The sequence below is a fragment of the Gekko japonicus genome, unplaced genomic scaffold, assembly GCF_001447785.1.
Source record: "Gekko japonicus isolate JY-2015 unplaced genomic scaffold, Gekko_japonicus_V1.1 scaffold2070, whole genome shotgun sequence".
Taxonomy (NCBI): Eukaryota; Metazoa; Chordata; class Lepidosauria; order Squamata; family Gekkonidae; genus Gekko; species Gekko japonicus.
The window spans coordinates 237767-263707 of NW_015162013.1; the positions used below are offsets into that span (position 1 = coordinate 237767).

Consider the following 25941-nt stretch of genomic DNA (forward strand, 5'->3'; position numbering starts at 1 on the left):
GAAACAATTCTCTCTCCCTGGGGGCCCCTGCAGGTACATGTGCTGTTTCTTCTTGCTTGTGGCTGACCAATCAGGACAGGGCTGTCCATGTGCATGGGAACGTTTTGTACCGAGTCATAGGGCTCTTCCACATTTTCATTTTCCTGGCTTGGGTGTTCCTATGGCTTTGGGTTCCCCCATATTTTGCTCCCTCCAGTGGTCAATTTGAGATTGCATGGGTTTATCTCCGACATAAAAACCTGCTGCTAATATTGAATCAACCACTAGAGGGAGGGAAGCACGTGCCGAAAAGACCCCTCCCCTCGAGGCAATAGGGACACCCAAGTGGGGAAAATGAAGAAGAGAAGAGATTGGATTTATACCCCGCCCTTCACTTACAATCTCTTTTCCCCTCCCCTCCCCACAACAGTCACCCTGTGTGGTAGGTGGGGCTGAGAGAGCTCTCTCAAGGACTGCTCGTGAGAGAACACTTCTGAGAGAACTGTGGCTTGCCCAAGGTCACCCAGCAGCTGCATGTGGAGGAGTGGGGGAATCATACCTGGTTCTCCCCAATCAGAGTCCGCGCTCCTAACCACTACACCAAACTGGCTCTCAAATGAGAATGTGGAAGGGCCCGTGCTCTTGACCCATCCCGCTGACAACTGTCTGCTTGGCCTGACAGCAGGTTGGATCGACTGTCTGTTCAAGAGGAAAATGACTGTTCGATCCAAGGAAATTGTGATCAGAGAACACATGAATCCACCTTGTTTGGTGTGGTGGTTAAGTGCCCGGACTCTAATCTAGGAGAAGAAGAAGAAGAGATTGGATTTATACCCCGCCCTTCACTTGGAGTCTCAGAGCGGCTTACAAACTCCTTTCCCTTCCCCTCCCCACAACAGACACCCTGTGAGGTGGGTGGGGCTGAGAGAACTCTGACACAAACTGCTCTTTTTCAAGAACAGCTGTGCCAGAGCTTGTGACTGACCCAAGGTCACATCAGCAGGTGCAAGTGGAGGAGTGGGGAATCAAACCCGGTTCTCCCAGATTAGAGAACCGGGGTTGATTCCCCACGCCTCCACTTGCAGCTGCTGGATGACCTTGGTTCAGTCACAAGTTTTCTCAGAGCTGTTCTCTCAAGGACAGTTCTCCCAGAGCTCTCTCAGCCCCCACCTACCTCACAGGGTGTCTGTGGTGGGGAGGGGAAGGGAAAGGAGTTTGTAAGCCCGCTCTGAGACTCCGAGTGAAGGGCATGGGGTATAAATCCAATCTCATCTCTTCTTCATCATCAAGTCAGACCCTTGGTCTATCAAGGTCAATATCGTCTCCTCTGACAGACGGCAACTCTCTAGGGTCTCAGGCGGAGGCCTTTCCTGTTCCGAGCGGCAGACTGCTGAGGACAGAACCTGGGACCTTCTGCATGTAAAGGTGGCTCTGTTCCACTGGCTCCTCCTTTCGAACGATCTCGCTCAGCTTCTCCCGCCTCCTCTCTTGTGCCCAGGACCAGCTGCTGAATGCTCCCGGTGGGGAGCTGACCTTGGAACACGTCAAGAAGGAGGACAGCGGCACCTACTACTGCCGGGTGTTCGATTTCGAGAGCATGTACGAGCTGGAGGCCAACGTCACCCTGTCCGTCAACTGTAAGTGGGGCTCGGGGCGGCGGGGATATGTGTGTGTGTGTGCCGTTCAGAAGGTTCTGCTTGAAATGGCCGGCTCCCTGCAACTGGGGAGAAAACCCAGATACAAACGAATGAAACAAAGAGATCAATGGACGGAGGCACCGCAGAAGCAAGCAGGCAGAACTGCCGGCCCACACCAGGCCGCTCGTTAGGAGGCTGATCCCACCCAGCACCTGAGGTCTTCCAGCCTGTACGGCCTGGCCTCCAGGGGTTAGGAAGGGTGGTCGTTGGAGAGGTGGCCTTCTTTGTGGCGACTCCTGATAGTCCCATTCTTCAGGTATCACACGAAGTCTATTCTGTGCTTCCAAAATTTTGATCATTGACTTATTGCACTAAATGAATTAAATAAATAAAGGTTGTGAGGGTTTTTTTGGCTGGTTCCACTATGGTTCTAATGGATGTTTTTGATTCCTATGGTGCGGTTGGTTGATCATTGCATGTTTTTTTATTGTTTTGTCACGCACCACCTACCCCCCCCCCCCCGGGGTGCAGCCCTCTGCTGCCGTGCCCCAAGCAATGGGACACTCCTTGAGGCCCCAGAACAGGAGGAGAGGGGGTTTGCTCACCCCGGGTCCTCCTCCCCCCAGCTGGAACACCCATTGCCACAGACTTGATGTCCAGCCTTTCTTCTCATTGGCGTCTTTGCCGGAGCCTCCTTTTATCCTCCCCCGAGGGTGCTGACTCCTACCTGTCCAGGCTAGGCCATTTCCGTTGGCCCTGGCCGGAGTGGGGAGGCTCACCCTCTGTCCCGCCACCCCACTGTTCCACGCTTCCGGCCTCGTCTCCCTAGATGGCCCTTCCTTCCCCATGGCCGTCTGCACCTCCGGCCTCACCGCCTGTCAGTTAACACTGCCATGTTGCTGGAATGTGTGGAGGGAGAAAACACCTTGCTCTGCCTGCTGCGCACAGAGTTCCACTGTCTGGGTATTATCTACTTTCTTGACCTTGGGATGTTCCAGCTGCTGTCGACAGCTTTTGCTCGCTTCCCCCCCGGGATGTTCCAGCTGCTGTTAGCTTTTGCTGGGAACCAACGGCTTTTTCCTTTTGCCCGCTCTTTTTCCCCGCACGCATGAGCTTTGCTTATTGGCTTCAGCTTGTAAGGGGGTGTGTGTTTGATCCTAGTATAATTCAGGGTGCCATACTGTTCCCGAGCATTCCTGACACAAACCGTACACATGTCATAGTCACGGTGTACCAATAAACAGAATCCTTCTTATGAAGCGCTGTGTTGTGTGACCCGACTATCGAACCCTGACACCGCCTCTGTTAGCTCCAGGCTCGGCAAGTAGGCCTGCTCGGGGCCTGCTGCCTGTCTGGGGGCCGAGGTCGGGTGTGTCTGAGCCGTGGCGGCAGCCAGTGTGGGCGTGGCGTGGACAGCAGGGAAGCCTCTATCCACAGCCCAGCCACCAGACCTGGACAGTTTACTGCCTTGTATATTTGTTAACGTCAGGAAAATTTGTTACAAAAAACGGGATTCCTGATTTCACCCCGCTAGATATCGATGTGCCCACAATCACCCCAGAGCACCACGAAGCCTTGAAGGAAGGAGAAGATTTGGAACTGGCCTGTGACGCAAAAGGCTCCAAGCCTTTGGAATTCAAGTGGAAAAAGGTATTCTGATTGTACAGTTGCCAAGAGATTCCGGTTTTTTTCTATTGGTGGACCTAGAGTTTCTAGATACCCCTGGCAACTGACAGGGAGTGGGGATGCGGGACCAGATGGACCACTGGTCTGATCCAGTGGGGCTCTTCTGATGTTCTTATCAGGGGAAGGCCTCGGCCTCTCTGCCCTGTTGTTGGCCCTCCAGAGGAACTGGCCGGCCACTGTGTGAGACAGGATGCTGGACTAGATGGACCCTCACTGGTCTGATCCAGCAGGGATCTTCTGATGCTCTTATATGGGGAAGGCCTCGGCCTCTATGTCCTGTTGTTGGCCCTCCGGAGGAACTGGCTGGCCACTGTGTGAGACAGGATGCTGGACTAGATGGACCCTCACTGGTCTGATCCAGCAGGGATCTTCTGATGCTCTTATATGGGGAAGGCCTCGGCCTCTATGTCCTGTTGTTGGCCCTCCGGAGGAACTGGCTGGCCACTGTGTGAGACAGGATGCTGGACTAGATGGACCCTCACTGGTCTGATCCAGCAGGGATCTTCTGATGCTCTTATATGGGGAAGGCCTCGGCCTCTATGTCCTGTTGTTGGCCCTCCGGAGGAACTGGCTGGCCACTGTGTGAGACAGGATGCTGGACTAGATGGACCCTCACTGGTCTGATCCAGCAGGGATCTTCTGATGCTCTTATATGGGGAAGGTCTCGGCCTCTATGTCCTGTTGTTGGCCCTCCGGAGGAACTGGCTGGCCACTGTGTGAGACAGGATGCTGGACTAGATGGACCCTCACTGGTCTGATCCAGCAGGGCTCTTCTGATGTTCTTTAAAGTGGACAGGTGATGTGGTTGGACTAGGACCTGGGACAACTGGGGGTTCAAATCCTGCACTCAACCATGGAAATCCGTCAGGTGACCTCGGGCTTGTCCCTGTCTCTCAGTCTAACCTACCTCGCAAGGTGGTTGTTGTGAGGATTAAGTGAAGGGGAAGGGAAGATGTGAAAAGTTGCTTTGGGGTCTCTGATCAGTGAGAAGAGCAGAATGTAAACATTTAAAAAAATTAAAATGTGCTTGAGACCGACAGTTCGGCAACAGCTCAAGAATTCTATTTATTTATTCTTGCACTGAGGTATTTGTTCTTTCACATTCTACACAAGTCACTGCCTGGGGCGACTTCTCTATGGTAAGGCAGATTTTGAAGGGTATTTGAGATTTCGGTTCGCCCTCTGGGCTTAGAGAAACCGTACTGCTGTGGCTTTCAGTGTTCCCCCTAAGCTGAGTTAGTGTGACCAGCTCACAGTTTTTTAGCCTCCGGCTCACACATTTTTTGCCTTCGCTCAGGAAGGAGGGCTCCAGAGCAAACGAATTGATGCAGCAGCCAAATCGCTCGCTCACAACTTTAAGGCCAGGAGCTCACAAAGGAACATTTTTGCTCTCAAGACTCCACAGCTTAGAGGGAACATTGGACTGGCTTTGCTCCTCTCCCTGAGAAAACTTGTCTGCTCTTTCCCCTTCTCACCTCACCTCTTCCTCCTGCCCCCTTCCTCCCTAGCAGAAGGGGAAGGTGGTGTCCCGAGGAAAGAAACTCTCCTTGTTCAACGTCACCCACGAGACTTTGGGCAACTACAGCTGTGTGGTCACAATGCCAGAGGTGGCAGGGCTCGTCCACTCCAAACATGTCTTTGTCAACGTTTATTGTAAGTAGGAACCCAGCAACACCCTCTTCCTGCCGTGCCGCTGCGTGATGGGGGCGGCACGGATGATTCACGGCCTCTCGTCATTGCAGCAAAACCCAGCCTGACGGGGGAGATGCACCAGGAATACGTCCGCGTGAACGAGCTCATCAGCCTTTCCTGCATTGCGGTCGCAGTACCCAAGGCCACCATCTTGTGGAGCGCGCCCAACGGAACGGTAAGGGGGTGGGGACCCTACACAGGGCGGCTTCAGCCTCCACTGAACCAACCTGGGATTGCAAAGTGCTCATTTATTTATTTTTTACAAAAAACCTTTATAAGTTTCAACGAGAGGGTAATTTGCGGCTGTAAACTGGGAATGGCTAAATCTCATCTCTGTGTACAAAGACAAATATGGCCACAGTCCGTAGACATGAAAAGATAGAGCCACAGGAACGGTGTAAAGCGCGCTCAGTGGTTCTATAATGATAGCAATAATGTTATACGTAAATATGAAAATTACAAAAGTGATACTAATACATTGAAATTGTAAATCCAGTTACATAAGATAGAAGATAACAATGACGGCGGGACGACGATCTCCGGAATGTGATGCCGTTTCGACAAGCGCCTTCTTCTGACCAAGAATCTATAAGTAGATTTTCTATTGAAGCTTTTCTATTGAAGTGCAATTTTCCACACATCATCTACTTATAGACTCTTGGTCAGAAGAAGACGTTTGTCGAAACGGCATCACATTCCGGAGACCACCGTCCCGCCGTCATTGTTATCTTCTATAACTGGATTTACAATTTGAGTGTATTAGTATCACTTTTGTAATTTTCATATTTATAACATCATTGCTATCATTATAGAAACATTGAGCGTACTTTACACAGTTCCTGTGGCTCTATCTTTTAAATCTCATCTCTCCCAGAAGAAATCTTTGGTGGCCTAAGGCAAGGCCCTTCCTCTCCCAGCACTCCCCCCTCCCCAAACAACATGCCATAGTAGAATAATACATTCTGGGAGGGGCCGTGGCTCAATGGCAGAGCATCTGCTGGGCATGCAGAAGGTCTCCGGTTCAGTCGCCTCCATCACTGGTTAAAAGGGCCAGGTAAGAGCAAAGTCAAAGACCTCCACCCAATATGGATGGCAGAGTGTGGGAGGAGTTATTCTGTGTGCATCTGTGTGGGTGTGTCAGTGAGAGATTGGTGAATGACAGTTGGAATAATGAAAATTGTTGGTGAAAAAGCAGTTGATGTTGTGCGGTTGAATTTCAGTCAGCGAGACCTTCGACAATGCTGTGTGGAGTCAGAGAGTGAGAGAGACTAAAGAATCTGTGGGGTCCGAGAAGGATCCGTATATGGGTCTTAAAGTGATACAGTTAACAAGTTCCTTTACAGAAACCTTATTTCCAACCAGTTAAATAATTACCAACTTCTTATTTTGTTCCCCTTTCAATAAATCCTATTTTATTTAAAATTATCCCAGAAATTCATATCCATTCTTCCTCTGGACCACAATAGATCCCCGAAAAGCCTTGAGCCTGTGTTACCCTACCAAAAAGAGAAACAGAAGGTTTGGAAAGCCTTAAATTCCTGGAGTCAGCCATTGAGAGCTGGCCATGCTCATGCTTACCTTGTAAATCTTTGCTGTTTATGAAAAAGAATAAAAATTATCTGTTAAAAAAAAAAAAAAGACCTCCACCTGAAACCCTGGAGAGCTGCCACCAGTCTGAACAGACAAATACGGGCTGTGATGGACCAAGGGTCTGATTCAGGAGAAGGCAGCTTCACGCATTCATTCCAGGAAGTGAGGATATCATGCCTTGTATGGAGCCTTGTATGGGAGCTGCGGTGGCTCAAGTGGTTAAGACGCTGAACTGCAGGCTGTGGAAGGTCTGTAGTTCAGCAGTTCGAGACCTGAGTGTGCCGCATGATGGCGTGAGCTCCCGTCTCTAGTTCCAGCTCCTGCCAACCTAGCAGTTCGAAAGCAAGAAATTGCAAGTAGATAAATAGGGACCACTTCGGTGGGAAGGTAACAGCGTTCCGTGCGACTTGGTGTTTAGCCATGCTGGCCACATGACCACGGAAACATCTTCGGACAGCGCTGGCTCTTCGGCTTTGAAACGGAGATGAGCACCGCAACCCTAGAGTCGGACTCGACTGGCTTTCGAGCAAGGGAACCTTTACCTTTATGGAGCCTCAGTGGAATTCTCAAAAGGAATGACTGGCAGATGACGTCCACTGGAGGGGAGGCAGCACTGCAGATATTTGGGTCCCAGGACATGGTTCCTCAGACACCTGTAAAGACAAAAGGGGGGGGGGGGAGACTGAACCTAAAACCTAGAATTCAGAACCTATAAAGGTTAGTCAAGAATAGAAGAGGGCCAACTCTTAAAATCTAATTATGAAACCTACAGAATATACATGTTGGCCCTCTTGTATTCTTGACTAACCTTTATGGGTTCTGAATCCTCAGACAACTGGCCTGAGGAAGAATTCTGGAGTGAAAACTTGCCCAGTGGTTCATCTCATTTTGGCTGGGCCTCCTAAAAAGGTTGCTTTTAAAACCGGCGCCTTGATTGACATCGAGAAATGCACAGAAAGCCTGTGCGAGGTGGGGTTGCAGGAGCGTCTTCCTTTCTCCACCGAGCAGAAGGGCAGACCGCTGCGTTCAGGACTCTGCTGATTCCAGGTTACCTGCCAGGGCAGCCCCACGTAGAGTACCCGATGGTAATCCAAGCTTCCCGAAGCAGCAGTGTGCAATCAGGCACAAAAGACCAGTGCTTCAGTCCTGATTCCAGCAATCACTTAGCAGAAAACGGTGGCCCAAGTGGACAAAATCAGGCAGTCAGTCTCTTCAGGGGTTCTCGTTCAGTTTGATACTTTGCCTTAATCATTTTTTCTTTGCAGCAGGCGAGCTTTACAACCGAGCCCGTGCTGTATTTTCCGTCCTGATTTCTGGTGGCTTCGTCAAAGCCAAGGGTCGGCTCAAACTAGTGGACACATTAGTATCTCTCTTGGAACAGGCTTGCCTGTCTTATCCTTTTTCTCCCTGGGGGGAAAAACCACCACCACCCTCCACAGTATTTTCTCTGCCACTTCTAGAGCGGACACTCACACCGGAACGGCCACGTCAACAGCACTCTTCAGATCCGGGTCACACCAGAACTTCTGAAATCTGGAATCAACTGCACGGCCCAGAATAACCTTGGCCTGGCGGAGCATCACTTCAGTCTGCAGAAGAGTAAGTCGTGTGCTCAGGGCTCACGTGCAGAAGGGAGGAAGTGTCAGAATCCCTCAGATCGGGAAGGGGCTCAACGATTGGCGTGCAGAAGGTCCCAGGTTCAATCCCTGGCGTCTCCAGTTAAAAGGATCAGGTCGTAGGTGATGGGAAAGACCTCTGCCTGAGACCCTGGAGAGCTGCTGCCAGTCTGAGTAGGCAATACTGACCTTACTAGGGTCAGATTCTGTATGAGGCAGCGTCATGTGTGTGTTCATCGATTAACTGGGGCTGTGCCTCAGTGGAAGAGCATCTGCTTGGCATGCAGGTCCCAGGTTCAATCTCCGGCATCTCCAGTTAAAAGGATCAGGTCGTAGGTGATGTGAAAGACCTTGGCCTGAGACCCTGGAGAGCCGCTGCCAGTCTGAGTAGGCAACACTGACCTTGATACTGATTCAGTATAAGGCATGTTCAAGTGTGTGTTTGGGGATGGGCCATGGCTCAGTGGCAGAGCATCTGCTTGGCATACATAAGGTCACAGGTTCAGTCCCCAGCATCTCCAGCTGAAAGGACCAGTTGGTAGGTGATGGGAAAGACCTCTCTCTGCCTGACACACCGATGAGCTGCTGCCAGTCTGAGTGGACAATACTGACTTTGACGGACAAACGGTCTGATTCTGAATAAAGCAGCTTCATGTGTTGGGCATCTACTGGTTTGTAAAGCGTAGGACCAAACTACGAGTTACAGCGGCCGCAGATCCACCCCTGGCTGCTACCTTTGTAGAGGAAAAATGAGCCTGCAGTGCGATGTGGCTGTGAAGAAAGCGAATGCAGTCTTAGGAGGCATTAGGAGAAGCATTGTGTCCAGATCACGGGAGGTGGTAGTTCCGCTCTATTCTGCTATGGTCAGGCCTCACCTGGAGTCCTGTGTCCAGTTTTGGGCACCACATTTTAGGAAGGATGTTGACCAGCTCGAGCGCGTCCAGAAGACGGCAACCAGGATGGTGAGAGGGTTGGAATCCAAGTCTTAGGAGGAAAGGCTGAAGGAGTTGGGTCTGTTTAGCCTGGGAAAGAGAAGGCTTAGAGGGGACATGATTGCAGTCTTCAAGTATTTGAAGGGCTGTCATGTGGAAGATGGAGTGGATCTATTCTCTCTTGCTCCGGATTGCAAGACTAGATCTAATGGGTGGGAATAACAAGGGAGTCGTTACCAGATAAATATCAGGAGAAACTTCCTAACTGTAAGAGTGGTTGAGCAGTGGAACAGTCTGCCTCGGGGGGTGGTGGTGGAGGCTCCTTCGCTGGACGTTTCCAAGCGGAGGCTGGACGAACATCTTTCGGGTATGTTGTAAGGCTATCTTTCGGCTAGGCTCCTGCAGAGTGCAGAGGGTTGGACTAGATGACCTGCAAGGTCCCTTCCAACTCTAACATTCTATGATTCCCATGTTCATGCAGAGACGTGGGAATCCTGAGCAGGGAGCTGAACTGGCGTTTCCTGTGTCGGACGTTCAGCTCCATCAATAACACCAGGAATCCGCAGCGTGCTTCTCGGGGGGGGGGGTGTCGTGGCACCAGTCAGCACTTCCCCCTGAAGCCCACCAAGTGCTTTTAAGCAGTGTAATTACTCTTTTAAGCAGAGTAATTAACAGTGCCCGCAGACTCAAAAAGGTCGGGGACCCCTAAACGATGACCTTCCAAGCTCCCCCCCACCCCCATCCTAGTTCTGATGAAGCAACTGGCTGCTTCACAACCAGAATTAGGGAACGGCCCAAGGTCTGACCCGCCTGCTTCACACCTGACGTTTTCTTTTCTCCCTTTCTTTTTCAGGACCAGACCCGACGCCTCCCTCCACCAGGATTGGTAAGCACCTTCCGACTGCTTTCTAAGATGACACAGGTTCCTGCAGCCAGATTCCGGGGCAAGGGCGGACTGGTCTGGGCGCCAGAGGGTTGGTGCTGGAGACGGAAGGGCTCGCTTCCTCCCCACAGACCCAACCTCGTGTTGGCAGAGTAATTAACATAACAATGGTGCACAACTTGATTTTAAAAAGTAGATAAAGGTTTATTTAGCCATGAACGTGCTTGATAGGAAAGAGGAGAGACAGAGGTAGGTTCCTAATGACATCTCTAGCTGAGAGAGAGAGGAGAGTAAGTGAAGGACTTCTGAGAAGAAGAAATTGCCCTAAGAGTAGCATTTGTGAATGGACAAGGAATGCGAACAGGAGAGAGAAGGGGCTGCCCTCACCATCTTATCCTGCTGCCCCCTTCAGGGTCTTCTCTATACACCGGACATTGCCTTTCCCAACGTCTCCAGCCTCTAAAACTATACAATCGCGACTGGAGATGGGGCCTTTTTGGTGGTAGCACCTTGCCTCTATAACAGCCCCTTTAGTCCACTTCCCCAGTTGTTCACTCCTGCTTTTGATAGCAGAATTTTGTTTGCTGGTTTGGTTTTTCAATAGTTGGGGATTTCGTCCATCGTGTTTGGGGTTTTTTTAAACACTTTATATGCGTAAGTGGCCTTGCAGGATATTTTTAAGAGCAAGGCAAGATAAAGCCATCCTCATCCAACAGTGCTGATGTCCCCAGGCGAAACAGAAGGGGGGAGCTACCCCCCCGCCTCCCACTCTTCCTCAGCCATTATTGTGGATGGCAGGGAAGGAGGAGAATCCAAGCAGTGGGTCTCCAACATCTCAGGCCTGGGGGTCTGGAGTGGCGGCAGGCCACAGTGGCATAGGTCGATGTCCAAAGCAACCATTTCGCGGGTAAAGAGCACGCTGGCACGGCGCCTTCGCTTTTCCAAAGCATACCAAAGCAGCACAGTTAACCTCTGCTTCGAAAGCTTGAGAGAATTTTGCTTGTAGGGTGACACGGCCGTTGTCTCGTGGGGCGTTTGCAGCGTCGAGAACACGTGTGCAGATCAAACCCTAGCATCCATGCCCCCAGTGCTTGAGAAATGTAGGAGATTTGGGGGTGGGATGAGCCATCAACTTTCCTCGGGGGGGTCGGGGAGGGGGCATGACCTGGTGGCGGAGCCTCTGCTTGGCCTGCAGAAGGCCCCAGGTTCAATCCCTGGCTTCTCTGGTTAAAGGACCGGGCAGGAGGTGATACAAAGGACCTGGAGACCCAGCCTGAGACCCTGGAGCAGTGCTGTTCTTTTGCGAAGAATTTGTGCCATGTGTCTAGTCTGTGGATGGCTAATTTGTGGCAAAAGGAAATAGAAAGTTGTTTCATTTAGTCTTCATGGGACTGAGTGTGACGTGTGGCATCAGGCCTATTCCTCTGTCTTTTTCTCCACCATCATAGCCATTGGTCTTATTTGCTTTATTAGGGAGTCCGTTGAGGCCGGTAGTGAATGAGTGGTTCCCAGAGGATGCCGGGAATTGAACCTGGGACTGTGTACATGTGGTGCACTTCTGAGGCACGGCCCCTCCCCTTGCAGCACACTTGCCAAAAAGGTTGGCTCAGACAATATTGACTCCGACGGCCCAATAGTCTGATTCATTGTAAGGCACCTCCCCGTGTTCACGAGTGTGTGTGTTCATGTTGGGACACTCAGGCCCCTGCGGGTTCAGCTGACCTGCGTGCTGCCCACCAGCGGCAAGCGGATGGTTTTGTGGCACCGTTCAAGCCTGTTGGGCAGGCGCCTTTCCCCAGATTCGCACAGGCCATTGCAAACGGCAGCACTCCACGCAGGTGTGACTTCACACTCAAGGGGAGGGCCCGGCCCCCCCTCCCCACACAGCCTGTTGTCAGGGGGTTGTGGGATGCTGCTCAGTGGCCGGCCGTAGAGAACGAGCAAGCCACTCCGGCTGGCAGCCACTGATGATAAGTAGTACTTAAAAAAAAAATTACCATCGAGTAGCTTGATTCAAGTCCAGTGACACCTTAGAGAAGAACGGGGGGCAGCATGGCACCATAAGGACATAAGAGAAGCAGTGTTCCCTCTAAGCTGAGTCAGTGTGAGCCAGCTCACAGTTCTTTAGCTTCCAGCTCACAGATATTTGTCCTAGCTCAGGAAGGACGGCTCCAGAGCAAACTAATTTATGCAGCAGCCAAATCACTCGCTCACCACTTTAATTCCAGTCGCTCATGATGTAGAATTTTTGGTCACAAGACTCCACAGCTTAGAGGGAACCTTGCCTATAAGCTGTTTTAAATATGCAAGGTTGGGATGGACGGTCTTAGACTGGCATGGGTAGTTTGGAGATGGGCAGGGGGTAGCTGTTGTGCCCATGCCTTACTTCCAAGCTGGCTGCTCTTTGAAACAGAATACTTGGGCTAGATTACTTTTTCTCTGATCTACTGAAGGAACGTAATCGTAAGATGCACTGAGAACCCTCAAGCGGTGTTCCCTCTAAGCTGAGTTCGTGTGAGCCAGCTCACAGTTTGTTAGCCTCCGGCTCACACATTTTTGCCTCACCTCAGGAAGGAGGGCTCCAGAGCAAACGAATTTATGCAGTAGCCAAACCACTCGCTCACCACTTTAATGCCGGTAGTTCACAAAGTAGGATTTTTGCTCACAAGACTCCGCCGCTTAGAGGGAGCATTGAAGAGAAGCCAATGCTGGACCAGGCCCGTGGCCCATCCAGTCCAACACGCGGTGTCGCACCGTGGCCCAAAATACCAGGTGCCATCAGGAGGTCCCCCTCCCCCGACACCCTTTCTGGTGCCTGCCAGGTTTTTTTTTAGAAAGTGGGTGGGGCCAGGTGGAGCTTTTGCCCAGCAAGGCTTCTGATTGGCCGCGCAGATTTCTAAAAAACGTCCTGCCGGTCGCAGCTGCCACCGCCAATGTTCCCTCTAAGCTGCAGAGCCTTGTGAGCAAAAATGCTACTTTGTGAGCTACTGGCATTAAAGTTGTGAACAGGCAATTTGACTAATGCATAAATTAGATTGCTCTGGAGCCATTCTTCCTGAGCAAACACAAAAATGTGTGAGCCGGAGGCTAAAAACCTGTGAGCCAGCTCACACTAACTCAGCTTAGAGGGAACACTGGCCACCGCAGCCCAAGGCTCTTCGGCTGCAGCAGCCATTGGGTGGCTGGGTCCACCTCTTGTGGCGGCCATTTTGTGGCCGTGCGCACCGTGCAGCTTCAGAATTCCAAAGGTGCCTGTGGGCTCAAAAATGCCGGCAACCCCCTTGTCAAAGCTCCCACCGCCAGATGCAGCCTCGTATCTGACAACGAGAGCGCTGGCTCTCTGAAGCGCATAACCCCTCTACGGTCTCATTGGCCTTCAGGGGGCTCGCGGACTCAGATCTGGTGGCTGTTCTACCGCGGGCCAGTCTGCCCACCCTCTGGAATTGCCACCGAGCGCTGGTCTAAGTCTGTGTCGTGAACGTTATTGCACACCTACGGTTTTGCGCAGCCTGACGGGATGCTTGGTCCTCATCCCCTTCCCGGCACCATTTCATTAAATAAACAGCCCTCTGTGACCTTAGTGGGGGTGGGGTGGGGGAGTCTATTTCATGTTCTGCACAAAGACAGAAACACTCACAAGGCCAAAGAAATTTAACTCCATCATTCCACCGGTCTGGCAGTAGCTCAGATCAGACAGTGGCGACATGAGGACATTTGACTTAGTTCACCAGTTTAGAAAATTTACGACGTTTGAGTCCAGTGGCGCCTTTAAGACGGACAAAGTTTAATTCTGTGTATGAGCTTTCGAGAGCATGCAGGCCTCATCCGATACACACATACATTTGCATCTGAAGCATTATAGCTGAGCTGACTTAAATCTGAGGCTTAGCTCCCAAGGAATCGTGGCTATCAAAAGCAATGTCTCCCTGACCCTGGTGGCCCCGGTGAGCCCGATATGATCAGATCTCAGAAATTGTGCAGGGTCAACCCTGATTAGTCCTTGGATGGGAGGCCACCGAGCAGGTCCACAGAGGCAAGCAGTGGCAAGCCGACTATGAATGTTTCCGGCCTTGAAAACCCTACGGGACCACTATAAATCAGCTGCAGCTTGATAGAATTTTCCACCACCACCTCCTGCTGAAAAAATCCATGCAAAACAGTTTTTATCTCTGGCTTCAGCCCTTCCCCCCTATCCAGGGGTCATTTCCTGCAGGGGCGCACAGGAGCAGAGCTCCGGCAGTAAAGAGCCCAGGGGGCGGGCACATGCAACAAGCCCCACCCCCTGCTCCCAGCAGCCCTCAGTCAGAGCAAGAAGCAGCTAGGTAAGCTGCAGAGCCCTCCCCCAAAAAAACAGTCCAGTGGCACCTTTAAGTCCAAGTTTTATTCAGGTATCAGCTCTCCCTCCTCTATGAGGACAGATCTGCACGCCCCCCCCCCTCCAATAGCTAGGAATCCAAAACAGTCCAGTGGAGCCTGAGCGGTGGGTGTTGCCTTCTGACACACTTCCGGTGATGTCAGGGGGTGTGGCATATACTAATGAGGTATGCTAATGAGTATGCTAATGAGCTGCACCTCTTTTTCTACGAAATGACCCCTGCCCCTATCTAAGATAGGATGTAAGAGAGCAAAAAGCAGTGCTAGGACAGAAAAGATCAGATGCAAAGGCAGATGGGGAACACTTTCACCGTTAATCCTTGTCTAGAAGGTATGTTTTTAGAAGGCTGCAGTGTTTTTTACCCCTCGAGAGGCCCGCCTTCTCTCTTTACTAGTACAACCATTAAGACACGGTGGGTCTATCTATAGTGACTGAAAGGGCCGGAAAGAGACAGCCAGTCAGCCGAAAGTAAAGGCAGGCAGTCTCCCGTTGCAAGCTGGAATCAAAAGGTGCATTTCCCACGCAGAGAGGCTGGCTGCGGTTAGAGTCTATCACCTGCTGCTGCAAGCTGGCACCCCCTTTGTTAAAACAAAGCCGGACGGGCTTTTCGAACAGGGCTGTGCACTAAACACCAGCACTGCCTCCCTTTTGCCACTTGCCCGACCTCTCTGGCTATTTCCCCACCCCGACTCGTCAAGACAACGAAGTGTCGAGATTCAGGTTCAGCGAGACTGCAACAACCCAGTTCTACGGATGGGTGCATGAAGGCACAGCTGGGGACACCACAGGAAAAGCTGTTGGGTTCTACCAGACGATAGTCACCCAGACTCCTGGATGGGCACCCAAGGGCACAGCTGGAAAAGTCACAGAGAAAGCCGCTGGGTACAACCAGACAGTCACCCAGACTCCTGGCTGGGTACCCCAGGGCACAGCTGCTGGTATTACAGAGAAAGCTGTTGGGTTCAGCCAGACAGCAACAACCCAGACTCACAGAGGGGTACATGAGGGTACAGCCGGAAACGTCACGGAGAAAGCTGTTGAGTTCAACCAGACAGCAACAACCCAGACGCCTGTAGGCGTACCCACGGGTACAGCTGCAAACAGCACGGAGAAAGCTGTTGGGTTCAACCAGACAGCAACAACCCAGACTTATGGAGGGTTACCGGAGGGGACAGCTGAAAACGTCACAGACGTTGGGCCCAACCAGACAGCAGTGCCCCACAATCATACGGTGGTACAGAATGGTACAGCCGGAAACTACACCCAAACAGGTATCCAAAAAAAAACCCCCCCCCCCCCCCAGCGCAGCCATATTGATGCGGCGCAGTTCCTTGATGGCCTAAATCCAGCCACCCTGCTCAACGCATGTTCTTTACCGCCTTTTAGTCTTTTCTAGGACAACCCCGTGAGTCGCAATTCAAGAGAAACTAGCTTTGGCTGACTGAACTCTGCTTAAAAGGGGGACAGAGAGAACAAAAGGTTTTGCATTACAGTAATCCTGGTTCCGCAAAAAGGAAAAGCTGTGGAAACTGTTGCAAATCTGCATGATCTACCTTATTTTGCAAATTTCCCCCTGCTGATTCTGGGAAAGGGGTAAGGAATCACCTAGGCCATTGATACTCTGCCCCTTCCCAAAATTTTATTCAGCTTCTGAAATTCTCTGATGTCTGTGCGAGTTCGCCAGGTATTGGCCAGATTATACTTCCAAGCCTAGCACCAAAGCTTGTAAGTGCTGGAAACCTTAAAAAGCAGAGGTTCTCAGGCAAGCTGAATTCTGCACATCGTGCCACATTACATGGCTTTTCTACAGTGTCATGGAATCTGGCACACACACGCAAAAACACGATTCCCACTCCTCCTCAGGCAGACCGTTTAGCCTGGTTGGGGGAGAGTAGCGGCTTTGCTACGTGATCCAAGAAGTGCCCCTGCTGCCAACTTTTTGTGCTGTCGTCCGGTGCTCCTAAAACCACCTCCTGTCCTCTTTGCCTCTGGACAAGTTGTGAGACTTCTCCCGACACGCCTCCCTCCTCCCCGCCCCTCTTCCTCCCAATGCTGGCGAGCTCTTCCAAGGCAGCCTGCGAACGGCACAGCAATACCGGCAGAGACTGTGGGTGTTCTGAAGCCAGGGGTTTGCAATTTTCTCTCCCCCCACCCCCCACCCCCGGACATGAGGGGTGCCAGAACTCTAAGCCGGTGTGGAGGCGGCCTACACAGCACTCAAAAGCGAGAGGCATGCCCGTCTGTGTTCCAGGCTCACGCTAAGCTTTGGGAGGAAGCCAAGGGACGGTGGAGAGGGGACGGCTGGGTTCAAGAAGCGTGACTCTGTGTGTGTTGTCTGTTTCCACCTGAGCAGATAAAGAGGCGCGAGAGAGCAAAGGCGTCATCATCGTGGCGGTCGTGGTCGGGATCCTGGTGATTGCCGTCCTGGGGGCGGTCCTCTACTTCCTGCACAAGAAAGGAAAGCTCCCTTGCGGGCGCTCCGGCAAACAAGAGATGTAAGCACCGCCGCTGCCCCTTCCGCGCCTGCGTCTCCTGTCCTCCCTTCCCCTCTGCCCACCACAGTCCACGCTTCCCCATTTCATAGCACCGAGCAGCTCGCTTCTTTGTAACTCATGGTGGGCAGTGTCGGGAGAGACCTTGGACAGCTTCACCCCTGTCCACTCCAGACCCTACAGCTTGCCCTCTGGCGCTCAAATACTTCCAGCCAGGGTAATAGGGCTTCCCCATCAGCTCCAGCTGGAACAACCCAAAAGTTGCACCTGGACAGGGGGAGGCGTGGAAGGTGGTACCTCGGATGTGGTTTACACACAGACCGGTTTCCCACAAGCCGCTGCTCCGCGCTCGCTCTTCCCTTTGCCCCGATCGCACGTGTCAATTTCGCACTCTGTGCCGTGTGGCCGCATTTTGCCCCGCAGCCTCGCCCGATTTCCCCCGCGTCTACTCAATCCTGTTTTTTTTAGGATTGAGTCAACGCGGGGGAAATCGGGCGAAGCTGTGGGGCAAAATGTGGCCGCGCGGCACAGAGTGCGAAATTGACACGTACAATCAGGGCAAAGGGAAGAGCGAGCGCGGAGCAGCGGCTTGTGGGAATCGGTCACACTCTCCCCTGTGGTATCCTCAGGTGGCCAAACAACTGCTTACAACAAAACCTGCAGAGTGTCAGGGGTGGGGGACATACTTGAGGGGCCCAAACGTTCTACTGCTTTCAGCTCAGGTGGGTTTGTCTGCGTTCCATCTCAGAACTGGAGGGAGTGGAAAGATCACGCTCCCGCAAGAACCCAATTAGCCTAAAGGGAACCAGACAGGGGGTGTCATCCGGAGGAGAACAGAGCAGACAGTCGGACCAGGGCTTGGGGGAAGGTGGGGGGGGGAGCGAGTGATCCCGCCAGTCTGCTGTTCCCTTTTAAAGCTCCCCCCACCCCCGACACCTCACATCCCATCGCCCCCCTAGGGGCCTGCTCGGAGTTCTCTCAACACTGTCAACCTCCCTCCCTCCCTAGCACAAGGCCCGAAGCACACAAAGACGAGATTGTAGTTGAAGTTAAGTCAGATAAACTTCCAGAAGAGGCGGGGCTCCTGCAGGGCGCCAACGGCGAGAAGAAATCGGCAGGCGACCAGGTAGGCCGGATCACCCTCGCCGGCTGCAGCGGCCAGCAGTGGGGTCTGTTCTCGGTGCTTTTCGTGCAAGTCCTGGGGAACCTTCCATCCCCCCTACCCAATCCCACATTGCATGACACTCCCGCCCGCCCGTGCAGAAGGCAGGTGGTGCAGCCGAGAGCAGCACGGAGGCCATTCTGGCTTCCCTCGTGCAAGTCCTGGGGAACCTTCCATCCTCCCCCCCCCAATCCCACATTGCATGACACTCCCTCCCTTCCCCCAGAGGGGTTTTTGGGGGGACTGTCTCCTGAGCCAGCCTCCCCCCCCTTTTAGCGGCCTTTAGCGGGGCTCTCTTGCTGTGTCCCCCACCGTCTTCCGTGCTGAGCCCTCAGCATTTGCTTAAAGGTTCCCCGAAGATTCTGGGAATCAAGATGTGAAAAGCTGAACGATTGGCACTGGTCAGACGTCTAAGTGGGAAGAAACCCATCTACCGCAGTCCTTGCTTTTTGCCTCCACCTCTGCTGTGGTTTTCTCACAGGGCTTCCCTGGGGCCCAAAGCATCTTCCATCCGAGTACGGGCACGAAGCCACCTTCCTCAGCAGGGCCAGCGTCCGCATACCCTGAGGTGGGGCGGCCACCAGGGAGCAGGATTTCTGGTGGGGCACACTGCTGCTGACCCCCCCACCACCACCACCAGTGCTCCCTCTAAGCCGTGGAGTCTTGTGAGCAAAAATTCTACTTTGTGAGCTACCGGCATTAAAGTTGCGAGCCAGCTACTGCATAGATTTGGCTACTACATAGATGAGTTTGCTCTGGAGCTATCCTTCCTGAGCTAAGACAAGAATCTCTGAGCCGGAGGCTAAAAACCTGTGAGCTAGCTCACACTAACTCAGCTTAGGGGGAACACTGCCCCCCCACCCCCGGTCTGTTCCTGTGTTGTCATCTCCCCCGAGTCACTGAAGGAAGGGCATTGTGGGTGGCTCACACGGGTGGCACACTCCTGGTGCGGGCAACTGAGTCTGGGCGGTGGGGGCCAGTGTTGCCTCTAGCCGAGTGAGTGTGAGCCAGCTCACAGTTTTTTAGCCTCCGGCTCACACGTTCTCGTCTCAGCTCAGGAAGGATGGCTCCAGAGCAAACTACTTTATGCAGGCGCCAAGTCACTTGCTCACCACTTTAATGCCAGGAGCTCACAAAGCAGGATTCTTGCTCACAAGACTCCACTGTTTAGAGGGAGCATTGGCGGTGGCCAGATCTGCAAGTGGGAGAAGAACGCATGAGGGGGGGGCATGCAGGCATTGGGGGTGGGAAGGAAGGCCCTGGTGGGGAGAGCAAACGGGGGCCCCCAAAACCTGGAGCAGGCCCCGTCCCGCAAGGTACATCCGCAAATGCTTCGCACCACCGCCTGTCTGCGACAAAGGCACAACACGTAGCCGCTTCCTGTGCTCTGTCTGACACTGCGTGAACACGAAGCACGTTTTCCCTCCGCGCCTCTCGTTCCGTCTGCTAACAGTGCTTCCCTCTTCCTGCCTGCTCTAGTCACTGTGCCTTTGTAGAGCAAAGATCCGTCGGGACTAGACGGCTAGAGTCTGCCAGTGCCAAGACGTGAAACCCACCAGCATGCATTTTCCTCCGTCTCCATGTCCAGTGTCCACTAACGCAATGGCTGCCGTCACCCTCCCCTGACAACCTAGCGTTTCCCCGACACTGGCAAATTTGTAAGAGGCTTCTAAAAGTGTTTTCCTAGGCACTTTGTAACTTTTTTTTCCTTTTGCCGCCTTAAAAGGGAGAGAAATACATCGACCTGAGGAACTGAGGAAGAGAGACCACGCTGTGCTTCCCCCACCCCCCATGACTTCTCCTGTCCCTTTGACTGCCTCTGCCCCCCCCCCACTGACAAGCAGCCGAAGTCCTTCAAGCTCAGCACCGCAAGTGCACGAAATGGATCTACACGGAGGGACGCTGAGCAGCCCGGAGGATTCGAATGGGTGGCCAGATGAGTCCAAGCAGACAGGGCTTCCTTCCAGACACCCCCCCCCCAAAAAAAAAAAGATTTAAGAAGGGATTGCATCCCTGTTACAGAGCCGAACCGTAGGGAAACGTGCTCGAAAAAAGTTTAGTATTTGCTGTTGCAACCTCTGGGTTGCTCTTATTTCTAAAGCAGACCCTAAAAATGTCAATACCTGCCAGGCCGAGTTGGGCACATCTCTGCTTATAATTGGAACTCTTTGTCCAACTGCTGAAGCTTAGTCCTATAAGTGAGCAAACTTCAGCTAAAGGCGCAGAACGGGAGAATGGCAGGGGAGCGGCTCGGGTTTTTACCCTGGGTTTGCGCTGCGGCACTGCAGAAAGACAGTGGCTTTTTCACTCAGCGCTTCGTTTGTGCGGGCAAGGCACACAGCGGAAGACATGGTTGGAAAGGCACTTCCCTATATTGGCTATGTGGAGCTGCCATCCCCCACACATCCCTCTGTTTCAGAGTAAGGCCCTGACGAAGGCAGGAAGACTTACTTCTGGGTAAACCTATGTAAGAGTTAAGAGAGCACACGAAAGGGTCTTTCCCTGCACTGTAGCAACTACGATAGCAACAAGGTCTCCCTTTTGTACCAAACTGTTCATCGGCACATTTCATTTTTTCCTTTTTGTCCCAAAAGTCCCATCTGTTCTTGGTGTCCTCCCCGTCTCCCCCCCCCCCCCAAAAAAATAACAATGTGCAGGTTCACGTCTGTGAAGCACTTGTCGAGACTTTGGGGAAACTTCGAGGCACAGAAATGGATGCCAAGCAGAAGTAGAGACTTCTATCTTGTCTTTTCTTGAATTCCCCCCCCCCTTCTTCAAGAACCTGGGCAGATGCCATGAGGAAAACTTGAGAGAAGGTGGCACTTGAACGCAAACCAAGGTGTCGCAAACACGGTCTCCTTAATAATGTGCTGCCAGAAGCAAGAGGCCCCCTCCTCTATCGCGGCTCCCAAAGTTTTCTGCTTCTCTTTCTCCCTCCCTCCCGCACCAGTTTCAGTTTTAAATGGGCAAACACAAAAGTAGAGTCAAAGCACCCGCTCCCTTTCGTAGAGGTTGCTTTTCTAATTCCCCCGAACAACAGCAGCGGAACAGACTCTATGGTGTAAAAAAAAAAAAAAAGAGGCAAGAATTGCAGATTGTACTTTAGGCAACATTTCCTGTACAGTTCAATCGACGGGCAAAATCGTTAACGCCAAAAATCCCAGGGAGAGAAGGGAACGTTGTACTTTATCTTGTAAGCTAGAAAGTTATCAAACAAACAAAAGCTTTTGTTTTATATATATATTTTTGTTGATGTGTGTGTAAATTTAAGAGTGTCTGAGTTGCAGGGTGTTTTTATATATGTTATATATGTATATGAAAATAAAGTTTAAAAGGTCTTTCGGGCATTGGCTCTTTGCTGTGGTCACACAGGAAGGGGAAGAGCAAACACTGCAGGGAGACGGCTTTTATTCACGAAACATTTCACTTGAGCTTTCACACGTGCAAAATAATGCTGTTTCAATCTACTTCAGTGGCCATTTGCAAGTGGATTTTGCCATTTCATGCCGTAAAATCCAGTTGCAAGGTGGATTGAAAGTGTGTTACTTAGTGTGTGTGAAAGCATTGGGGGAGTTGTTGGTCCTCCAGAGGTGCCCTGCAGCCACTGTGTGAGGCAGGACAGAATCGTAGAATGTTAGAGTTGGGAGGGACCTTGCAGGTCATCTAGTCCAACCCCCTGCACTCTGCAGGAGCAGAGCCGAAAGACAGCCCTACGACATAAAGGTGGTCGTCCAGCCTCCGCTTGAACACGTCCAGCGAAGGAGCATCCACCAGCCGGCACTCTGATCCAGCAGGATTCTTGTTCTTATTAGGTTTAAAAGGGGATTCGATAGATTCATGGAGGATAAGTCTATCAGTGGCTACATGGACACGGAGGAGAACCTCCACGTTCAAAACCCAGAGCCAGGAGGCAACATCAGGGGAAAGTCTCAGCCTCTGTGACGCTTTCACACACTTTCACCTGAAGTTTCAATCCACTTCTGCGACCGTTTGCAAGCAGATGTTGCCATTTCACACAATAAAATCCAGCTGCAAAGTGGATTGAAAGAGCGTCACTTAGTGTAAAAGTGCCCCGCCATTAGAATCATGTCACACTTCTGCATTAAGCTTCCTCTTTAGGCTGAGATGGAATGCTTTTTGTGACAAATGGTTTTACTCTCTAGGTGTATTTGTTGGCAGGGCTCTCCCGCACCATGATTTCAGGGCTCCGCAAAGGTGGGGAAATCCCCAGCCCGATTCATTAACCTTCGTTGATGGAGCAACGAGGAAGTAAGTTTACCTAGATGTGTGCTGCCATCGTGCCTGACGACAGTTGTTCTACCTGTCCAGCAGGCCAGGGGGCTACTAGACAGGTAGGCTGCTCTACATAGGTAGGCTGCTCGCTCTACATTCAGTTGTGGGGCACTATTGTGGTCTTTTTAAAAGAAATCTTTCTTTTGAAAAAAACAGAAAAAGCCCAAACTTCAGTTGTAGAAGACTCATGCTGGTGGAAAAGGCCGTCAAATCACCGCTGACCTATGGTGACCCAATAAGGTTTTCAAGGGAAAGGGATGGTGAACAGAGGTGGTTGGCCATGGCCCAGAGGTCATTTCGTGGGGGATCGCAGTTTCCCCGGGTGAGGTGCAGGGGGGCGGGGCACACGACGAAGCCCCGCCCCTTCTTCCGGCTGCCCCCTTCTTCCAGCCTCATTCTGTTGCAGAAGGAGGAAGACGCAGGAGGGTAAGTTGGCATCCTCCCCCTCTGCCTGGCCGAGGCCCCTCCACGTGGCCTTCGCAAGGACTCACAGCCCCATCCAGGAGCTTCCCCGAGGTAGCTGTTAGTCTGTTGCTGCAAAATAGTCCAAGAGTTCAAATAGCACCTTTAAGACTAACAAATAGCACCTTTAAGACTAACCTTTGAGACTAAGACTAACAGTGGTGGGTGTTGCCTCATGACACACTTCCGGTGATGTCAGGGGGTGTGGCATATGCTAATGAGCTATGCTAATGAGTTCCCCTAGCTCTTTTTCTACGAAACGACCCCTGCCATGGCCTACCTCTGTATAGCGGCTCTAGACTTCCTTGGCCGTCTCCCACCCAGGTAGTCACCGGGGCCGTCCCTGCTTAGCTTCGAAATCTGGCGAGATCAGCTAGCCATCCAGTTGCAACAGACTTAATGGGGACTCCCTTGCTGGGTTTTCGAGGCAAGAAACGGAACAGAGGTGGTTGGCCATGGCCTGCCTCTGCACAGCCACCATGAACTTCCTCGGAGAGCGCCTGTCCAAATACTAACCGGGGTCGATCCTGCTTAGCTTCTGAAATCTGGTGAGATCGGGCTGGCCCTGGGTGCTCTGTGCCAGGGCTTCACAGAACAAGAGCTCGTCTAGCAAAGAGGATGACGATGAAAGGGGCTGCGCAGTCCACATCCCCAAGCAGTGCTCCCTCTAAGCTGTGGAGTCTCGTGAGCAAAAATTCTATACTGTGAGCTCCTGGCATTAAAGTTGTGAGCGAGCCATTTGGCCGCTGCATAAGTTAGTGTTTTCTGGAGCTCTTCCTGAGCGGAGACAAAAATGTGAGAGCCAGGGGCTAAAAAAAAGGTGAGCTAGCTCACACAAACTCAGCTTAGAGGGAACACTGAGTCCCAAGCCCTAGAAGCCTACCTCGGCTCCCAGACAGTGTCAAAGGTACAGTTGGACCTGATCGTTCCCTCTCTGTGGCAGAGATGACAACTCAGCTTAGAGGGAACACTGAGACCCAAGCCGTAGAAGCCTAGCTCGGCTCCCAGACAGTGTCAAATGTACAGTTGGACCTGATCGTTCCCTCTCCGTGGCAGAGATGACTGAAAGGAAGAAGAGATTGGATTTATACCCCGCCCTTCACTACCCAAAGGAGTCTCAAAGCGACTTACAAACTCCTTTCCCTTCCCCTCCCCACAACAGACACCGTGAGGTAGGTGGGGCTGAGAGAGCTCTGACAGGAACTGCTCTTTTTCAAGGACAGCTCTTATCAGAACTACGGCTTACCCAAGGTCATCCAGCCAGGTGGAAGTAGAGGAGTGGGGAATCAAACCCGGTTCTCCCAGATTAGAATCCGCACACTTAACCACTACACCAAACTGGCTGCAAGCATGGACGGCTTCAAGAGGGAATTGGATAAACCTATGGAGCAGAGGTCCATCAGTGGCTATTAGCCACAAGATATAGATAGGAACTCTTGGTCTGGGGCAAGGGATGCTCTGTATTCTTGGTGCTTGGGGGGGGCAATGGTGGGAGGGCGTCTAGTGTCCTGGCCGCACTGCTGGACCTCTTGATGGCACCTGGTCTTTTTGGCCACTGTGTGTCACCAGAGTTGGACTGGATGGGCCACTGGCCTGATCCAACATTGGCTTCTCTTATGTTCTTATAAGAGGGAATCGGATAAGCATATGGAGCAGAGGTCCATCAGTGGCTGGTGAGATCGGTATAGCCACAAGGTATAGATAGGAACTCTCGGTCTGGGGCAAGTGGTGCTCTGTATTCTTGGTGCTTTGGGGGGAGGGGCGCAACAGTGGGAGGGCTTCTAGTGTCCTGGCCCCACTGGTGGACCTCCTGATGGCCCCTGGTATTTTTGGCCACTGTGTGACACGGAGTGTTGGACTAGATGGGCCATTGGCCTGATCCAACATTGGCTTCTCTGATGTTCTTAAAGCCAGGACGATGCTCTCAAGAATGGGGGACTTTGCGCCTCACCGCTGGGCGTGCTCAGGGACATTATGGTGTGCCTGCGTGTGTCTTGACAGAGCATAGATCCAGAGACTGACTTGTAAGGGAGGACAAGGACCTCCTGGGCCACTGTGAACCTTGAACACACCATGGCTGAAACGGCAACTGATCGGGACAATGAGTCCCGCCTTCTCTGGCGTTCCCAATTGACAGAACATGGCCAATATGCTACAACAAAGAAATTTATTTAAAAATAAAACTTTGTTTCTGATTTTCTTTTACTGACACACATGGGACCCCCGGGCCCCTCTTCCCCCCCCCTCCAAGCTCTTTAGTGGGCAGCTTACAAGAATGAAAAACAAGAAAATAAATAACATTAGTATAACCTCTAAAACATTTAACAATGCATTTGCAGAACAAAATGAGGACTTCTTAGACCAAATGAACCTTAAAGCTCAGCTACTCTGTAAGAATATTTACCTTCTGTCCTTATTCTTTACAGGTCTCAAAGGATTAAATACTGCTAATATATTTTTTTTATATTAATGACATTATTATAACTTTTAAAATAAGTCAGTGGAACTCTGAAACTTTTTAACACTGATATTAAAAAAACGGTCCTCGGCTTTCGGGACAAACAAAGCTCCCCTCGGCCCCGGCTCCGCCACCCACCGGAGGCGATTTCAGACTCGGCGTTTCGGCTTCCTTCGTTTCGTAGTTTTAGCCGTACAGACGACGTGTTCTGTTCCCCTTAGCTGACTAAAACAGCCCCTGGCAGGAAGCGACTCTGCCCCCAACACAGGCTGCCAGACAGGTGACATGCATCCAGCCACACCCGGGCTCCCCAAAGGTGAGTGCCGGCTGAGGTGTGGGGAGGCAGCTGTGACAGAGCAGGCGCTGGATACTCTCCGGAGCAAAACCCACATGAAGCTCCTCGTGCGCCCCCTGGGAGCTGCGCAGCTGCGCCACTGCACACTGCGCAGGACGAGTTCCTGGGGGATCGAGCCCTGGCCCTGCATCACCGGAGGGCGGGTGGGCGGGGGACCTGACAACCCTCAGGACAACCAAACAAGAAAAACCTCTCTCAGGGATGCAGTGCCTTCAAGCCACGTTCAGGGCAGCAGAAGCCAGGGCAGGACAATCTTATTCTGGCGGAACCAGCTCTGGGGCCGCCACTCCCTGTTCCCTGGTGACGTTTCGGCTCCTCTCTCCTCCCGG

The 25941-nt window shown here is 52.1% G+C and overlaps 1 protein-coding gene across 1 annotated transcript in view; it reads left to right on the forward strand.

Moving 5' to 3' along the window:
• The window catches only part of MCAM (melanoma cell adhesion molecule), a 77867-nt gene extending 56491 nt beyond the window's left edge, over positions 1-21376 (forward strand). Inside the window, exons 7-15 of the mRNA XM_015405484.1 lie at positions 1478-1616; positions 3151-3266; positions 4814-4955; positions 5045-5169; positions 8045-8183; positions 9986-10018; positions 16744-16885; positions 17891-18008; positions 19771-21376. Coding sequence (XP_015260970.1) covers positions 1478-1616; positions 3151-3266; positions 4814-4955; positions 5045-5169; positions 8045-8183; positions 9986-10018; positions 16744-16885; positions 17891-18008; positions 19771-19800 — 984 coding nt within the window. The 3' untranslated portion in view covers positions 19801-21376. The remainder of the gene's footprint in view (positions 1-1477; positions 1617-3150; positions 3267-4813; positions 4956-5044; positions 5170-8044; positions 8184-9985; positions 10019-16743; positions 16886-17890; positions 18009-19770) is intronic.
• Positions 21377-25941: the final 4565 nt, after the last annotated feature.